The sequence below is a fragment of the Adiantum capillus-veneris genome, chromosome 9 (genome assembly GCF_014529385.1).
Source record: "Adiantum capillus-veneris isolate H3 chromosome 9, ASM1452938v2, whole genome shotgun sequence".
In the NCBI taxonomy this organism is placed as follows: Eukaryota; Viridiplantae; Streptophyta; class Polypodiopsida; order Polypodiales; family Pteridaceae; genus Adiantum; species Adiantum capillus-veneris.
In genome coordinates this window covers 7,075,678-7,098,386 of record NC_140939.1, presented here as the reverse complement: position 1 = coordinate 7,098,386, position 22,709 = coordinate 7,075,678, and the positions used below count along the sequence as shown (strand labels likewise).

The 22,709-nt window shown below is 41.9% G+C and overlaps 1 protein-coding gene across 1 annotated transcript; it reads left to right on the top strand.

Annotated features, from left to right (window-relative positions):
* The first annotated feature begins 14,098 nt into the window (after positions 1-14,098).
* Positions 14,099-18,454, top strand: LOC147450088 (pentatricopeptide repeat-containing protein At5g27110-like). The gene has a single exon (XM_086519420.1). It carries the CDS (start codon positions 14,201-14,203, stop codon positions 16,745-16,747), a length of 2,547 nt encoding a protein of 848 aa, XP_086375546.1. The 5' UTR covers positions 14,099-14,200; the 3' UTR covers positions 16,748-18,454.
* Positions 18,455-22,709: the final 4,255 nt, after the last annotated feature.

Sequence of the window (22,709 nt, the reverse complement as noted above, 5' to 3'; positions counted from 1 at the left end):
GTCTGCTAGCTTAACCAATATTCTAGCCTTTTCTCCCCTGGCACTTCCCCACATTAAATGATCAGTTTAATATGAGAAAATCATTTAGGAGAATTAGATATTGATTATTATGACAAGCTCACTTTGTATGACAAGTGTGGGTAGAATTTTTCAAATGCAGTTGTGGATTCAAAGGCTATTTCAGATGCAAAACTTTGGCATGCACGTTTTGGTCATCTGACTTTTGCTGCGTTTGCAGAAATGTGATATGGTTGCTTCTTTGCTGCCTCTTGAAGCACCTGTCAAACAGGTTTGTGAAGACTGTATTTTGGGTAAGATGCATCATTCTAAGTTTCCAAAGGATGGTTCAGTTAGGGCCACATGTAGGTTGTAGCTTGTGCATATAGTGATATTTGTGGACCCATGCAAACTCCGTCCTTGGGCAATTACCTTTACTTCGTGACTTTCATTGATGATTACTCTACGCATGCATGTATATTCACGCTTAAAGAAAAGTCCAAAGTATTTATGTGCAAACAATTTCTGGCCATGGCTGAAAATGTCTCGAAATGTACTATGGGCACCCTTCATTCCAATTGAAGGGGGGGGGGGGGGGGGGGGGGGGGGGGGGGGGGGGTAATATGTCTCATGAATTTAACGCAGTTCTGGCTAGTCGTGGGATAAGACACCAATGTACAATGCGTTATATGCCTCAACAAAATGGTGTTGCCGAGAGGAAAAATAGGTCACTTATGGAAATGACACGATGTATGGTCAAAGGTCAAGCTTTGCCGCATTCTTTTTGGCTTGAGGCCATCATGTGTGCCACTTATGTACTAAACACGTGTCCTACGAAAGCTTTGTAGTCTATTACTCCATATGAAGCATGGCATGATAGAAAGCCTTATATTGAGCACATCTGTGTTTTTGGCTGTTTGGCATATGCTTTGGTGCCACAAACACAACGTAGAAAATTGGATGATAAGGCTGTCAAATATGTTTTTGTCTGTTATAGTGATGAAAGCAAAGGTTATAGGTTGTATGATCCACAAACAAAGCGTATTTTGGTTTCACGGGATGTTGTGTTTGTGGAAGATTTTGTTCAGTCCTTGTTGTCATGTACTAGAGACAGTAATGTAAGCTCACATGACATTTATGACAATTTTTTGCCTCTTTTCAGTGGTGGAAATACGAATGTAAATTCCACTGAGGCAAATATACAGCCTATGAGGGTTTCTAAAAATGTTACAGATCAGCCTATCACTTATGCAGATGTACATTATGCACTTGATTAGGAAAGGGTTGAGAATGAGCAAGCTAGAGGTATGCCTAAATAGCTGGTGCATACTTTGTGTGACAGTAAATTGGATGCACCTTTGTCTAGTCGTACTCGTTCAAGTTCTCCCATGCATCTTATGCATCATATTGTTATGCTTTGGTTGTGTCCAGCTTACATGATGTTAAGGAACCTCTATCTTTTGATGAAGCACATAATTCAAAAAATCGGATGGCTGCCATGCAATATGAATATGATGCACTTATAGAAAATGACACATGGACTTTATGTGATCTACAAGATTCTTAACCTCCTTAAGACTTAGTATAAATGGAGGTCTTGGGCTACAAGCCCCTCAGTCTTGTCAACACCATTTGTGAGGCTCCTCCGAGGTAAGTCCTCTTCTAGTTCTTGTATTGTATTCGAGTCTTGTTCTTGTATCAAGTCTTTTCTTATACTCTGGCATTGTTATTAGAGTTTTATAATCAAGTTTTTAAATCAATTATTAAGTTTTGTAATCAAGACTAAGTTTATAATCAAGTCTCAAGACCTTGTATATTGTGACTCTTGCTCTCTTCTAGCTTGAGACGCGCTCATAACAATTTGGCAAGACTCCACTTCTTGATCTCGCCAAGACATGGAGTCTATATTGGAAGGTGTGGTATCCAACTTGCAAAAGTTGCAGCAAAAAATTCAAGAGCTACATGCACGATGAAAAACAAAGCAACCACACTCGTCAAGTCCAGTGGTGCAAGACCTTCAACGCCGAGTCCAAGAACTACATAAAGCCAATATGTGCCAAAATCCACCCATGATTTTAGCTAGTTCAGTGGGACAAGTAGAGCAACCACACTTGCCAAGTCCAATGGTGGAAAAGATTCAACCTCCAGTTTAATGAGGCCAATACATGCAAAAATGCACTCGTGGTTTTAGCTAGTCCATTGCAACAAAGGAGGGAGCCCAAAGTCAACCCACCTGAAAAATATGATGGGACAAGATCAAATTTTAGAGGCTTCTTTCAACAAGTGTAATTGTTTATATGCATGCAACCAAAGCTTTACCCAGATGGTGCTTCTCAAGTTAGTCTCATTGACACAGTTCTCTCAACATGCTTTGCAGAAGTAGTTGTCAAAACCAAGCTTCACAAGTTACGACAAGGCTATCACCCTTCTTCATTCATTGGGGAAGAAATGGGAAATCTTTTCTTTGAGGATATTTACCACTATCATGAGCTTCCAAATGACCTTGTTTCAAATCAAGGACCACGCGGATATCAAGCTTTTGGAAAGTCTTGTTCAAGCTTCAAATTGTAAAGATTAACCTCTCTTTATCCAATCATTTGCAGAGTGATGGAAAAACAAAGGGGGTGAATCAAGTCTTAGAGCAATATCTTCAATGCACAATCAACTATCATCAAGAAAAATCGGATAAAATTGATGGATTTGGCTAAGTTTGCCTAGAACAACACTATTCATGGTTCTACTTGACATAATCCATTCTTTGCCAATCATGGTCAGGACCCAAAGATGGATACCCACATGAATCACCAAGTGAATAATCCGACTGCCACATATTTTTCCACACAAGGGCAAAGCATTCGTAAATCGTTGACAAAGAACATCACAGAGGCTCGACAGAGGTATAAGAGTATTGCAGGCAAACATTGAATGCAACATTCACCATGCACGATTGGGGATCAAGTGTGGCTTTTGTCCCATGATCTACATTCATTTCATCCTTTTCAAAAGTTGGATTATCAAAGACTTGGACCATTCAAGGTAATTGGCCAAGTGAGTCCAGTCACATATTATCTCCAGTTTCCATAATCTATGCAAATTCGTTGAGTCTTTCATGTTTCAGTATCGGAGCCTTATAATTGGTCCAGAATTCACGAGTATTATCAACAACATCCATTAAGCCTTGAAGCAAAACTGCTCCTCGTGCAACTCATCTCTAGAGGAGGGGGTATTGTCACGGACGCTTGAGAGTCGGTCTTCTTGAGTTTCCTACAAGAAAGCACTAAAAGATTCTAGATGGTTTTGGAAGATTCTAGAAGAATGGTGTGGAAGATTTTAGAAGATAGAGGAAAGTTTTGGAAGGTTCTAGAAGATGGCTTGTATCATCGCTTATGTCATCGCCTACATTATTGCTTATGTCATCACATGCATGATCACTAGAAGGTTCTAAAAACATCTAGAAGAATCTAGAAAGATCCAAAAGATTTTGAAAGGTTCTAGAATATTCTAAAAGGTTCTAAAAGCATCTAGTAAATTCTAAAAGCTTCTAGAAGTATCAAGAAGATTCTAGACGTAGCTAGAAGAATCTATAAAGTTCTAAAACCTTAAAGAAGAGCCTAGAAGGTCCTAGAAAGTTTTAGAAGCTTGGAAGGTTTTAAGCTTGAGGAAGGATCTAGAACATTCTTAACCTCCATAAACTTGAGAAAGAACCTAGAAGCTTCTTAACCTCCTTAAGGTCGAGGAAGAACCTAGAAGATTCAATTAACCTCCTTAAGCTCGAGGAAGGAACCTAGAAGGTTCTTAACCTCCTTAAGCTTGAGGAACAACCTAGAAGATTATTAATGTCCTTAAGATTTGGCATGAATAGAGGTCTTGGGCTACAAGCCCCTCAGTCTGGTCAACACCAGTTGTGAGGCTCCTGTGAGGTAAGTCCTCTTCTAGTTCTTGTCTTGTATTCGAGTCTTGTTCTTGTAATCAAGTCTTGCCTTGTACTGTAGCGTTGTAATGTGAGTTTTATTGTCATAAAATCTAATATCTAACCAACCCAAATGATTTTCTCATATTAAATTGATCACTTAATGTGAGAGAATAAACGGGAACAAGTGTTAAGATATAGATATGTGCTTATAGATCTATCTCAACACGGGGCCAATAGTAAAGGGGCCCAAATGGGAGATGGTCTATCAAGAGCAAGGCTAACCAATGGAGCATAAGACCTTAGGGTTAGCTTCATTGAAGACCTCCAATAATGTGTGAAAAAGTCCTTTGACCTTAGGTAAGCTAGGGCTGAGCTTGAGGTGGGAACCCGGCCCAAGCTCGAGGTGCTTGACCTGCTTGAGGTGCTTGTCGTGCTTGACGTGTTTGTCCTACTTGAGGTGCTTGATTAAGGTGCTTGAGGTGCCTTGACATGCTTGCCTGAGATGCTTGTGGGAATACCCCCTAGTCCAAGTGCTTTGTCATGCTTGATGACTAAGGTGCTTGAGCTCCTAAAGTCAAAAAGATCCCTACAAGGAGGGGGGCGAGCCTACAAGGGGGGGGGGGATGAGAGAGAACACACACACACACACACACACAAGGGAAGCCCCAGCTTGAAGAGGCCGCAAGGACACTTGTCAAGTTCCTCCTCATGTTGCCCTCATGGTGTGCCTGAAGCCTATTGGTTGGCCACCCAAGGGGTCCAATGATAATTTAGGATATTTAATTAATTGATTTTGCATTTATCAAGTCCTCTCTCTCAAAGGGGAAAGGGGGACACTTGTCCCAAGGCTACCCCTGTTGCTTGTAATGGCTCCTGCTTGTGATTGGCTAGGTCTGGAGGGGTCCAATGAGCTTCAAGCATGAGCTACAAGGGGGGGTCGACCCAAGCAAGCTAGGGGGGTGCTTAGGGGTTATACTCACCCACACACACTCACAAGCACTCTCATGGTGTGCTATGCAAAGGGCAAGAGCTCCCTCTCCAAGCAAGTAGAGGTTGAGAGCCTACACCAACACTCTTGGCTATGGAGTGCAAATCCAACCAAGAGCCATGCTTCAATGCTTGAGCTTGTCATCTCCTTCTTCTTCATTACTATGCTATTATGTATGCTATCTCAAGAGTTATGATAAGTGAGGAACTAGCTCTTTCTCGTATGAAATGTTTCTTCTTCCTCTTCCCTATCCTCATTCCCTGCTAGCTCTCTCCACCTTCGAAGGTGTTTGAGGTCTTGGGACTGAGTCTTGGTATAGTTAAAGCTTTCTTCAAGTTTAGGTTATGCTATGATGGTGATGCATGAAGCTTTCCATCTTCATTGCTTCACCTAGGTCACAAGGAACACAAAGAATGTATTGTAACAAGTCTCTCTTTATGGGAGAAATCATAATACAAATGCCTATTGGAGGGGGACCGGCTCCACATAAATCCGGTCCTCAACTGTTGTCATGTTCTCTAAATTCTCTCTCTTGCAAAAGTATTGTCTATGCCAAGTTAACTAATTTCTATGATTATGTTGCTATCTTCAATTATGTCTACCTGCTATGCTCACAAAATCATTTCTTGAAAGTATTCTCATTAAATTCCGCTACTCTCAAATTGAATAGGCAAATTCCATTACATTGGTATCAGAGCATTTGGTTTCTCTTTTCTTGCTTAAGAAGAGAGGTCCTTAAGTAGCCTATAAATGGTTGATGTTGTTAATTATAATAGAGTAAGTGGAACTGGGATCTAATATCAGTTTTGTTAAGCCCACTATGTGGGGGATGGTGCACACCTCGGGAGCTTTGGACTTAATAATGGAGTCATTTTAGACTTGCCTACGGCTTTACCATTATTGAGCCATAAGAAGTCCGAAAGGAGCTAGCCCTTGGCAACTCTGCTATGTTAGACCTAATCCTCTACTCTCTATAATTAACCACTTTGAGCCGTGGGTGTAGATACTTAAGAGCCGATTTTCAAAGGCTAAGAGGAGTGGCAACTAAGGTTTTGTATTGCCAAAGCATACACTAAGTATAAACATAAATTTTGTTAACATGGATGACAATAATCAAGAGAGTAGAATGAACATTGATAGCTTTGATTTTGCACATGAAGGTGCTAATGATGATGCTCCCATGTTTGTGAATTATCTCGTCACTAGGTTGCAACAAGCTATGGGCAACCGTGTTTTGCAAGCCGAAGTTACTCAACAACTTCGTGCTTATGGAATTTCCCTTCCTCTCCCAGAGGAGAGAGAGCTTAGGAGGCCTCTTGAAGAGACCCCCAAAAGAAGACTCTCTCCCATTCGAGAGGAGGAATCCAAAGAGAAAGAAAGCAATGACAGTTTAAGTTCTTTTGAAGATGTGGCTCCACGAAGACGGCGGTCTAGACGATCGCCTACTCCTCCGAAGAGGAAAAGAGCAACCTATAGTCCTTCTCCTCATCACTCTGAAAGGCAAGAGAGGAAACAAAGGAAGAAAAGGGCTAGGAAGAGGTCACCCTCTTCTCCTTCTTCTTCACCTTCCTCCTCTTCCGATGAAAGTTATGGCTATTCTCCTAGAGAATACAAGAGGGGAGGACATCGCAAATCATTTCCTGCATGGCGAAGGTCACAAAAGCTAAAGAAGTTCAAGGAGGGAGGAAAGAGTATCTCTTTTCTCACCTACGATGGCACCTTTGGTGCTACCGACAAAGTGTTGGCCTTCATCCAGCAATTTGATGCGGCCTTTGGGGACGAGGGCTTCACAGAGTCCTCCAAGCTACGCCATGTAGCTATGCACTTCCAAAAATCAGCTCGTCAATGGTGGGCTATCCTTCGTGGCAATGGAGAAGCCCCAAAGACATGGAAAACTCTACGAGTTTCCATCATGAAGCAATTTCTTCCAAGCTATACTAAAGATAAAGTTCTTACCGAATGGCGCGGCTTGAAGCTTCTCTCTCATGAGTCTATCAACAAGTATGTAGACAAGTTTTGGGATTTACATCTCAAAGCTATTGTCTTTCAAAAGATAGACTTTGCCGAGCAAAGACAGCAATTCTGTGCGGGATTACCTGAAGAGATGGCCGAATACATCAACTCTCAACGGCCTGGTACTATTACCGAAGTAATCCATCACACCATGGTTGCTTCACGCATCAATTTCCATCAAGGGGCTAGACGTACTGTCAAGCCCATGGAAAACAAAGATAAAAATGATGCAAAGGGGAAATCCAATGCTCAAAATAATTCCCAAGGCACTTCCAACAACAACAACAACAACAACAACAATCGGTCCAAGGAGAAGGGAGTTTACAAAGGTAAAAACAAACTCTCTCCTGAAGAGCTTGAAGCTTTTCGCAAGGACCATAAGTGTTTCAAGTGTGGAGAGCAAGGACATGGCTATCGTTCTTGCCCCAAGAAGAATACTCGCAATGAGACTCCTAGGGCTTCCACCATCGAAGCTCCAAAAGAGGATGGTCATTGCAAAGGATCATCACTTTCCTATGCGTGGGGAAAGGTAAGAGAGCATGATGCCTTCATCTTGTTTGACCCAGGCTCTACTCTCAACTTCATATCAATAGAGTTGGCCACCAAGTTGGGCATTCAAGCTTTTAAGATGGGAGATATAGTAACCGCCGATGCAGCTTTCAAGGGACAACAAGCCTCTGTTACCCTTGATTGGGAAGTTGAGGCTTCATGTCCAAAGCTATGTCGACAAAGAAGACTTCTTCATCTCTCCTCTCCAACATCAGGATGTTATCCTAGGGGCACCATGGTTTGATCGCATGGCTGCCAACATGAAGTTCCCTGAAAGGAGAATTTACTTCACCTACAGGGGAAAGAACATGTATATAGATGCTAGTGAGCGTGGTCGCACTATTCCACTTGTAAATCCTCTTTCTTTTGATAAATCAATGAAGAGCTCCGTTTCTGCGTACATGATTTATGTCAAAGAGTCTCTAAAAGCTAATAATGTTTCATCAAATGAAAATGATAGGAATCAAGAAGAGTTAGACTTGTCTACTTTTCTAAAAGGATTCCAAGATGTGTTCATCGATGATATCCCTATGGACCTACCTCCAAAACGAGGGGATGATGACCATCGTATTGAGCTCCTTCCAGGAAGCTCACCGCCTAACAAACCTCCTTATCGAGTCTCACAAGCTCAACAAGAGGAGATTATGAGGCAACTACAGGAATTGGTAGACAAAGGGATGGTGAGGCCTAGTTCCTCTCCCTTTTGTTCTCCAGTCCTTTTTGTGCAAAAGAAAGATGGTACATACCGTATGTGTGTGGACTATCGAGCACTAAACCATATCACTATCAAAAACAGATTTCCCGTGCCTCGGGTAGAAGATCTGTTTGATAAGCTACAAGGCTCTACCTACTTCAGTAGGATTGACCTTAAGAGTGGCTATCATCAAATAAGGATAGTGGATGAAGATATCCTAAAGACCGCGTTTCGCACAACATTTGGTCTTTATGAATATCTAGTCATGCCTTTTGGCTTGACTAATGCACCAGCTACTTTCAATCGTCTCATGGAGAAAATTTTTAGACCATATCGTAAATTCACTGGAGTGTTCTTTGATGATATCATCATCTACTCCAAGTCTTTGGAGGAACATAAGCAACATCTCCAAGTGATTTTTCAAGCCTTGAGGGAGAACAAACTTTTCTCAACCAAAAGAAAAGTGAATTCTTCCTTCAAGAGATTCAATATCTATGTCATATTATCTCTCACGATGGTATTCGTATGGATCCATCAAAGTTAGAGGTAATAAAATCATGGCCTAAACCAAGGAATCTACATGAGCTAAGAAGCTTTATTGGTATGTGTGCATACTATAGACGCTTCATAGCAAAATTCTCTCAAGTAGCAGGACCACTACACGACTTAACAAAGAAGAACGTTAAGTTTGTATGGACTGCTAAGGAGCAAAATGCTTTTGAAAAACTCAAAGAGAAGCTTACTTCCCAACCAGTCCTCGTGCTTTCGGATCTCTCAAAGCCATTTGAGGTCCAATGTGATGCTTGTGGTGATTGCCTTGGAGCAGTTTTGCTTCAAGAAGGGCATGCCATAGCATATGAGAGCCGAAGGCTCAATAGTGATGAACGAGTCTTGGGCATTTATGAGAAAGAGCTTTTAGCTGTTCTACATGCCCTAGACACATGGAAGCACTACCTATTGGGGACTCCATTTATCCTATGAACCGACCACCAAAGTCTCAAGTATTTCATGACGCAAACCAAGCTTTCCGACAAACAAATGAGGTGGGCAAATTTTCTTTTGCAATTTAATTTCCATATTGCTCACATAGCTGGTAAGCACAATCAAGTTGCCGATGCACTTTCACGACGACCAAAAGTTAATGCGGTGTCTATAGCTACTCACAATGATCTATCCTCTATGATAGATGAGTATGCTACTGACCCTGACTTTAGAGACATAATGTCAACCCTTGCTTTGGGGAAGAAAGAGGAATCATTCACCTTGCAGGATGGTTATCTTCTCCACGGCAATAGGCTATGTGTTACCCATTCCCTTCGTGAGAAGGTTATGTATGAATCCCATGCTCTTCCATATGCAGAGCATAGAAGTATTCAACCTACTCTCCGAGGAGTAGAGACGTATTTCTATTGGCCTACCATCAAAGTGGACATACAAGAGTATGTTTCAAAATGTGTAGTATGCCAAAAGACCAAGTATGATAGAGGGAAGCAACCTGGATTACTCCAGCCATTGCCTATTCCAAATTCACCATGGGAGAGTATATCCATGGATTTCATCTTTGGATTGCCCAAGTCTATCCATGGGAATACAGGAATATGGACAATAGTCGACAGGTTTAGCAAGCAAGCACATTTTATTCCTGTCAAAAAGACTATTAAGGCACATCAAATGGCAACTGTCTTCATATCTCAGATTTTCAAGCACCATGGATTACCCACATCCATCGTGTCAGATAGAGATCCTAGAATGACCAGTAATTTCTGGAAAGGTCTCTTTGAAAATCTAGGAACAAGATTGAATTTCTCTTCGGCCTATCACCCACAAACCGATGGCCAAAGTGAGATAGCCAATCTTACGATACTCGATCTACTCAAAACTTATGTTACCGAAGTAGATCAACGCTCACAATGGGAAAAGTATTTACCGCTAGTAGAGTATGCCTACAATAATATTGTACATACTTCTACGGGGAAAGCACCTTTCGAGATCATAGAGGGAAGACCTAAAAGTCCCTTGCTACTGAAAGTACATGGGAAGATCTTCGCTGCCGATGAGTATAGCCGTGACCTACAAGAATATTTTCAAAAGATTAGGGAGGCTATAGCCATCTCTCAACAAAGGCAAAAAGCTGCTGCTGATAATTACAGAAGAGCCTTAATGTTCAAAGAAAATGATTGGGTCTTACTCAAGTTTCCTAAGGCTCGATTAAGGCAAACGACGGGCAAAAATCCTACGGGCCATCAAAAGTATTATGCTAAACTAGCAAAAAGATACTATGGTCCTTTCCAAATCTTGAAGCCCATCAATGAGACGGCTTATCAACTCAAGTTGCCCAACCATTGGCTTATAAACAATTCCTTTCATGTAAGCCTACTTAAGCCCTACAAAGGAGAGCCACCAACTGAACCAATTATTGAAGACCCTCCCGAAGTCGAAGACCAAGAAGAGGTGCTACAACCCGAAGCTGTCCTTCGGCATGAAGACAAGGTACTACGACATGGTAAGATAATCCGACGGTATCTTATTAAGTTCAAAAATTATCCTTTTGAAGATGCTAAGTGGATGCAAGGAGTACAACTTAAGGATAGTATGAACCTTGTCAATGCTTACAATGCTACATTAGAGTAAGCAAATGTACAAAATTCTTTTAAATGACTCATGTTTTTGTCTTATATGACTAGTCCTCTTTTTAATTGTGCCCAAATTTAACTAGTATGCATGCTTAGAATCATGTTTGTGATGACGACGTCTCTCAAACACCAAGTAGAATTTGTCACTCTACTTTGGGAAGAATGAAATGGACTAAAGAGCAGACATGCTTGCGACAGCTATGTCTCCCAAGCACCAAATGGATTAGTCATCCATCTTGGAAAGATGTCGTAGGGTAGAAAAGGGATCCTCTACCCGCTAAGTACGATTGACTAATGACTAAGCCTTTATCTCTTCTACCTCATAGTCGAGGACGACTATGATTTCAAGAGAGAGGTAATGTCATAAAATCTAATATCTAACCAACCCAAATGATTTTCTCATATTAAATTGATCACTTAATGTGAGAGAATAAACGGGAACAAGTGTTAAGATATAGATATGTGCTTATAGATCTATCTCAACACGGGGCCAATAGTAAAGGGGCCCAAATGGGAGATGGTCTATCAAGAGCAAGGCTAACCAATGGAGCATAAGACCTTAGGGTTAGCTTCATTGAAGACCTCCAATAATGTGTGAAAAAGTCCTTTGACCTTAGGTAAGCTAGGGCTGAGCTTGAGGTGGGAACCCGGCCCAAGCTCGAGGTGCTTGACCTGCTTGAGGTGCTTGTCGTGCTTGAGGTGTTTGTCCTGCTTGAGGTGCTTGATTAAGGTGCTTGAGGTGCTTGACTTACTCCATGCTTCAGGTGCTTGACTTGCCGCTTGATTAAGGTGCTTGAGGTGCCTTGACATGCTTGCCTGAGATGCTTGTGGGAATACCCCCTAGTCCAAGTGCTTTGTCATGCTTGATGACTAAGGTGCTTGAGCTCCTAAAGTCAAAAAGATCCCTACAAGGAGGGGGGCGAGCCTACAAGGGGGGGGGATGAGAGAGAACACACACACACACACACACACACACACACACAAGGGAAGCCCCAGCTTGAAGAGGCAGCAAGGACACTTGTCAAGTTCCTCCTCATGTTGCCCTCATGGTGTGCCTGAAGCCTATTGGTTGGCCACCCAAGGGGTCCAATGATAATTTAGGATATTTAATTAATTGATTTTGCATTTATCAAGTCCTCTCTCTCAAAGGGGAAAGGGGGACACTTGTCCCAAGGCTACCCCTGTTGCTTGTAATGGCTCCTGCTTGTGATTGGCTAGGTCTGGAGGGGTCCAATGAGCTTCAAGCATGAGCTACAAGGGGGGGTCGACCCAAGCAAGCTAGGGGGGTGCTTAGGGGGTATACTCACCCACACACACTCACAAGCACTCTCATGGTGTGCTATGCAAAGGGCAAGAGCTCCCTCTCCAAGCAAGTAGAGGTTGAGAGCCTACACCAACACTCTTGGCTATGGAGTGCAAATCCAACCAAGAGCCATGCTTCAATGCTTGAGCTTTTCATCTCCTTCTTCTTCATTACTATGCTATTATGTATGCTAGCTCAAGAGTTATGATAAGTGAGGAACTAGCTCTTTCTCGTATGAAATGTTTCTTCTTCCTCTTCGCTACCCTCAATCCCTGCTAGCTCTCTCCACCTTCGAAGGTGTTTGAGGTCTTGGGAGTGAGGCTTGGTATAGTTAAAGCTTTCTTCAAGTTTAGGTTATGCTATGATGGTGATGCATGAAGCTTTCCATCTTCATTGCTTCACCTAGGTCACAAGGAACACAAAGAATGTATTGTAACAAGTCTCTCTTTATGGGAGAAATCATAATACAAATGCCTATTGGAGGGGGGACCGGCTCCACATAAATCCGGTCCTCAACTGTTGTCATGTTCTCTAAATTCTCTCTCTTGCAAAAGTATTGTCTATGCCAAGTTAACTAATTGCCATGATTATGTTGCTATCTTCAATTATGTCTACCCGCTATGCTCACAAAATCATTTCTTGAAAGTAGTCTCATTAAATTCCGCTACTCTCAAATTGAATAGGCAAATTCCATTACATTTATAATCAAGTTTGTTAAGTTTTATAATCAAGTATCAAGTCTTATAATCAAGATTAAGTTTATAATTGAGACTTAAGACCGTGTATATTGTGAGCACCTCCTCTCGCTCTCTTCTAGCTCGAGATGCACTCATAACAAACAATGGCATTGCCACAATGTTTTAATCCACCTTCAATTGGGAATGTATATTCAACTATGGCATTGCCAAAATGTATTTACTATGCCTCATCAGAAGGTAGACGTATAGACACGTTCTTTATGCATTCACGTTTTTCCTACAAACTTGAGAGAGGGAGAGAAGTGCGAGAGAGGGAGAGATGTTTGCTACCATATGAATGTGTGTGCAATTAAGGAGAAATAGATGAAAGGATATATCTTGGGATTAGGTTGAATGATACTAGAGAAAAGGATTGATGGCGTGCAATACGATCATATGCTATTGAGTTGGAGTGGATTGTCATAAAAAGAGGGTAGAATGATGGGTTGTAGGCTACAATGCTCAAGGCTCTAGGGGGGGATGGCTGTGGATGGCAATAAGTGAAGGTGGCGGTTGCAAAGTTTAGGGTCTCTCTCCATACTCAAGGTATTGGCAAGCACCACTCATGATGCCGCTTCAAGACTGCCTACTCATTTATGCAAGGTTTGTTTTGTGTTTGCCTCACACTACAATCATAGTTCATTGTGGTGATAAAAAAATTGAATCCATTCATCGATAATCACTAATCACTGATCGTGCCAACCTACTGGCAGGTTGTCTATTATATTCATTTAGTGGTTGGATTCCCCCAACTCAATAACGGCTCCCTCCTACTATTGGCAGGTTGTCTATTATATTCATTTAGTGGATGGATTCCCCCAACTCAATAACGGCTCCCTCCTTAGTTCTCCATATACTGCATCAACCAAAAGACCCTGCATTCGATTCGAACCCACACCCTTCAGGGATTCACTCTTGCACCCGACAACCTACACCAAGTGAACCTCACCGCCTTGTTGCTCTCCTAGAGCACTTAAACTTTATAAAAAAAAAAATTCGTTGTTTGCTCTCCCCTCGTTCACCTCCCTGCACCGTGGTCCACCGCCTCCCACATGGCCTTCTACTTGGTTCACGTCCGCCTCCTGCTTCGTCCCTGCCTCCGCCTTGTGCTTTGCCCCTCCCTTCCTGCTTCGAGCAACGCCTTACTCGTCGCATCTAAGTCCCCTTTCCACTTGGTTTGACATTTTGTTAGCATGTTATCAACACCATGACTTGCAAGATACACGTGTACATTCTCTCTCCCAAAACAGGCAGGCTGGGGTGGCACTTTAATTGTACACAAGACGCAAGATTACGGGATGTCGTTTGCCGTTGCAAATGTAGGACATAGACTCTGCAAGGGAGTTCTTTCCAGCCCGTTTACAGGCTGAGAGATGGATCACCAGCTGGGGCTGATGAGAACGAATTCACAAGACGACAAATTGCGCACAAGTTCCTCCTGTGAATGGGTTGGCAGAAACAGCAGTCTAGGCTCGCCACACGCACACCTTAAGCCCCAACTCATCGAGGCTTCTATGCGTATCAATGGCGCGCACATTTCTCCTTTGATGGAAGAAGAGCTTAATCAAGAGCAAAGTCCGAGGAATGCCAATGATACCAGGAAGGTGAATGTCGCCGCTTTTGCCACCTCCTCTCAACCACAGTATGCAGGAGGAAATGGTGTGTCCATCCAAGAGGAGAGGCTTGCTTTTGTTGCCCAATTGCGTGCCTGCACCAAGACAAAGGACCTTCACAAAGGCACTAGAATACACATCGAAATTTCGAGAAAGGGTTTAATCAAAGAGTGCTCAGATGCTCTAGTCATCATGTATGCAAAATGCGGTGCGCTTGCAAAAGCAAAAGCTTTACTTGACATGCATAAGAGTATGAGTGCTTTTCCTTGGACTGCACTCATTGCAGCATATGCAAGAGAGGGCCATGGTCAAGATGCCTTGCATTGCTTGGAAAACATGGAGCTTGCAGGCATTCCTTCGGATGCAGTGACCTATGCTTGCATCTTGAAAGCATGCGGCACAATCGGAGCACTTGACAAGGGTAGGCAAATTCATATTCAAATTTTGAGGCAAAGTTTACTACAAAATGATATTGTTCTATGTGGTGCCTTGGTGGACATGTATGTGAAATGCGGCGATCTCTCAAAGGCATGCCACGTTCTTGAAGAGTTTCCCTCACGCGATACCATCTCCTGGAGCTCACTCATAACTGGTTATGCACAATTTGGCCAAGCAGAGCAAGCGCTTCAGTGCTTTGAATGCATGCAAGAGGAGGGTATTTCTCCTGATGCAGTGACTTACACCTGCATTTTAAAAGCATGTGCAGATATAGGAGCCTTGGATAGGGGAAAGCAGATTCATGAAGAGATAGTGAGACATGGATTGTTGAAAAATCACATTGCTCTGGGCAATGCTCTTGTTGACATGTATGCCAAGGGCGGAGCTCTCTCAAGGGCAGAGGGCGTACTTGAAGAGCTTCCCCATCGGGATGTCGTCTCTTGGAATGCACTGATCACGGGCCTTGCAGCCCATGGCCAAGGCCAGCTAGCACTTAAGTCTTTTAACCGGATGAAGCATGAGGGCATCATGCCAGATAACGTGACTTATCTTTGTGTCCTCAAAGCATGTGGAATAATAGGAGCTATTGAAACAGGAACAGATGTGCATGATGAGATTACAAGAAAGGAGTTGCTACAAAATGACATTGTACTCAGCAATGCTCTGGTGGACATGTATGCCAAATGCGGTGCCTTTACAAAAGCAAGAACTGTTCTTGAGGAACTCAGGTCTCGGGATGTTGTTTCTTGGAATGCCTTGATCACAGGATATGCACTACATGGTCAAGGTGAGCAAGCACTCCAGTGTTTTGAGCTTATGCAGCTTGAGGGCATCTCCCCAAACTCGGTGACCTATCTTTGCGCCATCAAAGCATGCGGCTGTAGTGGAGCTTTTGACAAAGGAAAACAGATTCACAACAGAATTGCAAGGGAGGGAATGCTGCAAAAACATACGGATCTTGGTAATGCTCTTGTGGACATGTATGCTAAGTGGGGTGCGGTTTTAAAGGCAGAATGTGTGCTGGAAGCGCTCCCTTTTCGAGACATTGTAACTTGGAACACACTTATTGCTGGTTATGTAGAAGATGGTCAATATGAGCAAGCATTGCTTTGTTTCGACTCCATGCATCGTGAGGGCATTCCTCCAGATGCACTGACTTTCACTTGCATTTTGAAAGCATGTGGGCTTTTGGGTGCCCTTGATAAGGGAGAAGAAACTCATGAAAAGATTGCGGGACAAGGGCTGCTGCAACATAATCTCGTGCTGGGCAATGCCCTTATAGACATGTATGCCAAGTGTGGTGCTCCCTTGAAGGCCCAACATGTGCTTGAGACGCTTCCTTTTAGGGATGTGGTCTCTTGGAATGCGTTGATTGTGGGCTATGCACAAGAGGGCCAAGACGTGCAAGCATTCGACTGCTTGAAACGAATGCAAAGTGAGGGGATCGCACCAGATGTGGTCACGCTTGGTTGTGTGATCAATGTGTGCAATCACTTCGGGCTGGTGGATCAGGGCCATGAATGTTTTGTAAATATGACCACCAAATATGTTGTAAAGCCAAACTTGGATTGTTTTACTTGCATGATTGACCTTTTTGGGCGCACAGGTTCCCTAGAAAAAGCAGTAGAACTGATTAATGCAACGGTGTTTTCGGATAGTTCCGTAGTGTGGCATGCTCTGCTGGGTGCTTGTCAGAAATGGGGTGATGTTAATGTAGGAAGATGGGCTTTTGAAAGAGCAGTACAACTGGATAGAAGTGATGGGGCAGCTTATGTGCTCATGGCAAATATTTACATAGCTGCTGGAATGCAAGAAGACGCTGCACATATTGAAGCTATGAGGGTGACGTATACAACTAGGGTGTTGTAGTCAGTGAGTTTATCAAATGCTCGTGATTTTTTTATTCCCTCATCATTCATGCAGAGCTTGCACAAGTTGCTCCAGAAAACGGGTCGGAGTATCGTAGTCAAGACCACTTCGAGCCTGACTGTTCACAAATGAAAATGACATATCAAACGTGACTGTCCACAAAGAAGGCAGCAAAATAACTATGCAGGTACCCGTAGAGGTGTGGATGAGCCAGTATCCACAAGTATCTGCCACAAGAAACATAAAGAATGTGCTGTGGCTGGCATTTTGCCATATCATTTGGGGACATAATACTGGTCTTGAAGTTACAAGTAATGATGGAAAGGCTAAACTTTGGGGAGGTCGAATGGACAAGAGGTTGCTCAACCAGATAGTCTATGTGATACTAAGGGCCCTTCCAGATAAATCAATGATGTATCCTTCGGACTGAAGTTGCCAGATACTTAGAAGGTTCACAATGCATTTCATGTGAGTCTATTGAGAAGGGTGAAGTGCCACTGGACAAGAGCCATAGGAGCAACCAGAGGTAGAAGAAACCGAGGAGATTCTTATACCTTAACACATCCTAGCACACAAGGAAAAGAAAGTGAAGGGTAAGCTGGTCCGTAGGGATCACCGAGCACAAAGAGGATCGTTTACCGAAAGTCGATCCATAAAAATCTCGAAAGGTTGTCATGTACCATGGTTGTTTGTATCCAAGTGTTATCCATGTTCCACACGTGCAGATTGAGATTATGAAGGTTTACGAATGAGATTATCTCTTTCAGCTTCAATATTCTCAATCTTCTTGTGTCACTGGAGGATCCAACTGCTGGGTGCATGATGATTATAGATATTGATTACATAACACCAGCTACAACTATTGCTTGAGGTAAATATATGAAGATGGACATTTGAAGGAGCTGTACAACTGAATAGAAGTGATGGGCTAGCTTATGTTCTCATAGCAAATATTTGTGTAGCTGTTGGAGAGTGGCCAAGATTCTCTTTCCAAGTGGCCAATTTCTACTTGCTGCTGAATGTCTGAGCGCCGTATTATTGTGGTTATTGTCCATCCGCGTGTGACAGAAAGACCGGCCCAAGTTTGCATATATTGGCCTGTCAGCTGCCCGCGCGTGACACATAAATTTGAATGGCAATGATTGGCATGTTGCCATATTATCTGGGGACATAATGGTTTTGGATTTACAAGTGATTATGGAAAAGCTAACTTTGTGGAGGTCCAATGGACGAGAGGTTGTTCAACCACATGATCTATTCTTTCTTCCCAGGTCAAAGATGCGGCATTGTTCATCACTGATTGTTGGACTCAAGTCTGTTTTTACCGAGTTGATTTAACATAGTGAGGCGGTCTGGGAAGGCTCTTGTGCTGCTCAATTGGGACCGAGGTAACTATAAGCAAGAGAGAACAACAAACAGCCAAACAAGAGGAGGGGTACCACTTAGTTATCGGATGCGAACTAAGATGCAAGAGAAATTTTATCTCAACCAAGAAAAGGTGCAACAAAACACACACAAGCAATCTCATACCAAGATACACACCAAATGGAGCAAGAGAGAGAGCTAAAGCAAAGGGAAGAGAGAGAGGAATGGAGCTTGTGTAATACTTCGTTTGTGACTTACAAATGGAGATGACTCGTTATGACACTATCGTAGAGCTTGTACAAAACTAACTTAATGCTTATTGAATGCTAAACATTGTCAATATACACACATTGTCTTACGGTGTGGGAGATCTCTCACCACAATATCCTCTTACAATGGACACAAATTTAAATTAGTAGTTAGTATTAGTAGTGATTAAAAAGTTAATGATATATTTACAAATGGGTAGAATGAGTTGAATGGTTGAAGACAGATGGGTCAACGAAGTGAGAGAATCGTTATAACGGTGAGGCTTTGAAGAAGTTTTGAACTTACTTGTGTGTGTTCTCAAAAATGACTGTCAATCGTCTCACATTACAGATCTTGCAAAACTAACAAAAACAAGTACACACTTAACAGTAGCTAACAAAAACCTAATAATCTGCCCATTGCAGCCACTTAACAGTTCTCACACAACACAAAAAAAACAAAAAACAGATGAAAGAAAAGCTTCCAGAGGTAGCATTGAGTGCTCCTCAAGCTTAATGCAAGGCCTTCTCCGACAACGGCGCCAAAAATGTACGCTTTGTCGTACATATCGAAGCTGGGAATTTTTTTGTGCACTGTATGCAAGCTTCGAAAGGCTGCAAACACACAACTAAAAATATCCTAGCAAGCTCAAAGGGGCAGGGGTGTGTCACTCACTACTCAATGCTTCCGTCAAGAAGGATCCTGTGCTGTGAAGAAGGAGCCGTCGCAATGCTCTCTCTCTCTCTCTCTCAAGCATACAAACACACACACACACACACACACACACACACCTATGAGCACACGAAGGAGAAGGAGAAGGACACAAAGATGGAGCAAGAGCACTTCTTAGCTTACACCTAAGAGCATTAGGATTTTTAGGTCAAATGTACATTTTATAAGAGTTTGGCCCATTCACACATGGGCTTTCACAATGGCCGATCGTTGCAAAACTACTGTAAAAATAGGATAAGTGGTGTGTCTCTCATTGGCGATCACCTATACACCTATTGAACCGACAAGCCCGGTCCATGACTCAATCAAATAAATAATATGCGTCCGTCGAAAGTGATTGGGTGTTTGTGAGGGTTAACACTTATTGACATTTCAAGGGAACTATCTACAAAAGTTTTACAGTACCCCTTCCCAAATCTTGCTTCTTGTTTCTCTCATACAAAGTGTTGTCGCAATTCTAAGACTTACGTGATCACATCACGCAAGTCTCACAATTTCACATGTGATCACATCACAGGTGAAATTCACCATCCCTCAAGAAGTCTCAAATACCTTCTCAATCACCAAAAATGATTTCCATATTGTCTTTGTCTTAATCTGGTGCAAGGACCACCCTGAGGTTTAAATATGCCTTAACTCAACGTATAGAGGATGGGAATGGAGCTCAAATCTACTTAAATCCTAATGAGTCATATGGGTTAGGATGAATGAACATGATATAGTATTCAAAGAAGAAGTTAGGACCAACAAAAAAAGGAACACATACATAAATCAAAAGCATACTAAATACATAAAAATAAAAATTCTCAATAACGTGGATATTTACGGGACAAGCTATGATATCACAAGTTCGTGTAGAGGATATCATTGAACAACCTCCTCCTTTGAAACTTGATGGGTATGTCTTAACAAATTCAAAAATCATGTGGAGGATCAAGGTAGACAATGAAAACATAGGGGTATATTGTTGAGAGAATGGAGATTCCACTGACTTTTATGAACAACAAATCCTTAACCCAATATAGTTCATGAGTGGAAAATAATCTCTGTTTTTAGACAAGAGGAGCCACCTATGTTGCCACACTATAGGTTCAGAGATGAGAACAATAAAAACTTCCATATGATGTTTGAGCTACCTCCAAGGGATACTCAGTTAAGCATTTGATGCCAAACGAGGGGGGGGGGGGGGGGTCACTACAACAAAAAAATGCATATAATGTGGATTTAACATTGGGGATTATTTTATTCTTTACTTTTTTCACATTTGCACATACAGAAGGGTGTTGAAAGAATGTCTTTGAAAAATTATTTGCAGATTGAATAGGAAAAGGGTCCCCTTTATTGGTAAAAAATTTATAGATAAGGGTTATAAATAGTGCTTGAATGCATGTGATATATAGATTTTACATATACTGACCCCCCCCCCCCCCCCCCCCCCCCCCCCCCCCTCCCCTCCCCTCGCTATTAGACCAATAGGGGGTCAAGGGAGTCACAAATTTATAATACATTGTTCCAAAACTTAGGTACGAGAAATGTAGTTCCTCAAAGGGTTGGATTAGACAATGCAATAAGAGTCAGACCAACTAAACTTCAGAAATGGAATGGAAATGCATATGATCATTTTGGCTAGCTTTAACTAAGTGTTGCGGGCTAAAAGAGTTTATGACTTCCACACTCAACACAAGGGTTTTCTAGAAAGGAAGGCTCTAAGCTAGTTTCAAACTTTAGGAACTAGGACTTTCACAAATATTCACAATCTTATTAGATTAATTGTAGCATCTTTCTAAAAGATTGGAGTTAAGAATAACACAATAGCACAAACTTATTGCTTCAACAAAAATAGGGTGGGTAGCAAGGGACTGAGCTAGCTAATTACGACAATACGTAGCAAGATACCCTGAGTGCAAAATTCCAGATGAAGAGAGACTTATCTCTTTGTTTTTGGAGGGACTCATAAACAAGAAACTCTATGCAAGTCTATATAGTATGAAAGGTATCACGGTGGAGGCATGCATATTAGATGCAATAGACTTGGGTGACAATTACACAATACATGAATAGGTAGAAACTGTGAGGATGCAAAGGGCGATAGGATTTTATTTGCAATACCCATGCAAGTTATTCATGTAGTAACACCTCATATGGCTGAATACAAAGACATGTTAGAGACGATAAATCAGATGATCACAAGTCTACATAGGCAGATGCCATTGAGAGAAATGGGACAAGGGACACCTCTAGGACAACCAATGGGCCAGCCAAAGCATCCTAAATGATATGTAGTTGAAACTCACCATGAGACCCATGAATGCTACTATAGACCAAAGTATGATGAAATGTGCAATACGTTCCATAGAGACCACAAAGGCAACCCATACATAGGTATCGCCCTAACGTGGTTCAAATGCCAAAGTGAGTAGTGAAAATGGAAAGATCTCAGCCAATATTAGGTCAACAACTTTCCTTACTAGATAATAATATCATTTTAGTAAACCTTATGCAGCTAGAGCAGTAAGTAGAGGAGCAAGCTTTCGTTTCTATGACAACATATTTAAGAAAGCAACTCAACTCAACCTATGGAGGAAGGATGGTATGTAAGTCAACAAATTCCATCAAAGGCTAATATTGTGTACTTCATTGCAAATCTTGGAGCTAGACATCCTATGGCTAAGTAACAATTAAAGAAAAGGATAGGAGAGTGCCATAACTATGGAGTTTCAGATCATTGGAAAAATTGGTTGTATTTTGTCAAGAAAAACTTAGTGCCACCTAGCTTGTGTTGTCAAGAGTGTAGTAGAAAGGAAGGGCATTTCCCAAAGGATTTTCCTAAGAACCCAAACATCAAGGAAAATACCATTGTCAACATAGTTGAAGTGATACCATCGAGTTCATTTCATAGTGAAATTGCAATGCCCATAAAGGTTGTAACGAGAGGTCACGCTAAAGTCTAAAAACAAAATTATGTTCATGGAGTGAATGGAATAAAAAGCCTTCACAAGCTTTGATAAGAGCCCAAGGGCACAAAAATATGCCAAGGAACCAAAACTGCAACCTCAATCAAAGCAAAATCAAAAGATTTATCTAAAAAGAGAGACAAAACCACTAATGTCAACATAGAAAATTCTATTAGGAATTTGGGAGGATTTGTCTTGGTGGATAAAAAGCTCGAGCGAATCAATGACCAAGGCATATCAAGCTTTTCTACAAGCAGGGTAGAACTTGGAGAATATCTAGAAACATTCTCCAGACCCTAAGTAGAAACCCATGAAGCTTGAAGCATTCCAAAAGCTGGTAAAGATTATTCATAAAAAAAAATTGAAAATGCGATATCAAGGGCTAATAATTCTAGTTAAAATGAGGGAACAATAATATGGAATGTGGTATGGACAAATTTCTGCTTGTGGTGGAAGACTAGCCTGACCACCTATGGGAAGCTACTAGAGATGTGAATCATGGAAGTCACGCCCTAGGATCTGCTTCATTCAAAGAGTTGTGTTTAGATCATCCCCCCATCGAAGTGGATATCTAATCATTGTATGCATATTGGAGATATAAAAAATTTTAGGGAATTAAAAGAAAACACAACAAAAACCTTACCTATGTATAGGGGTGAATA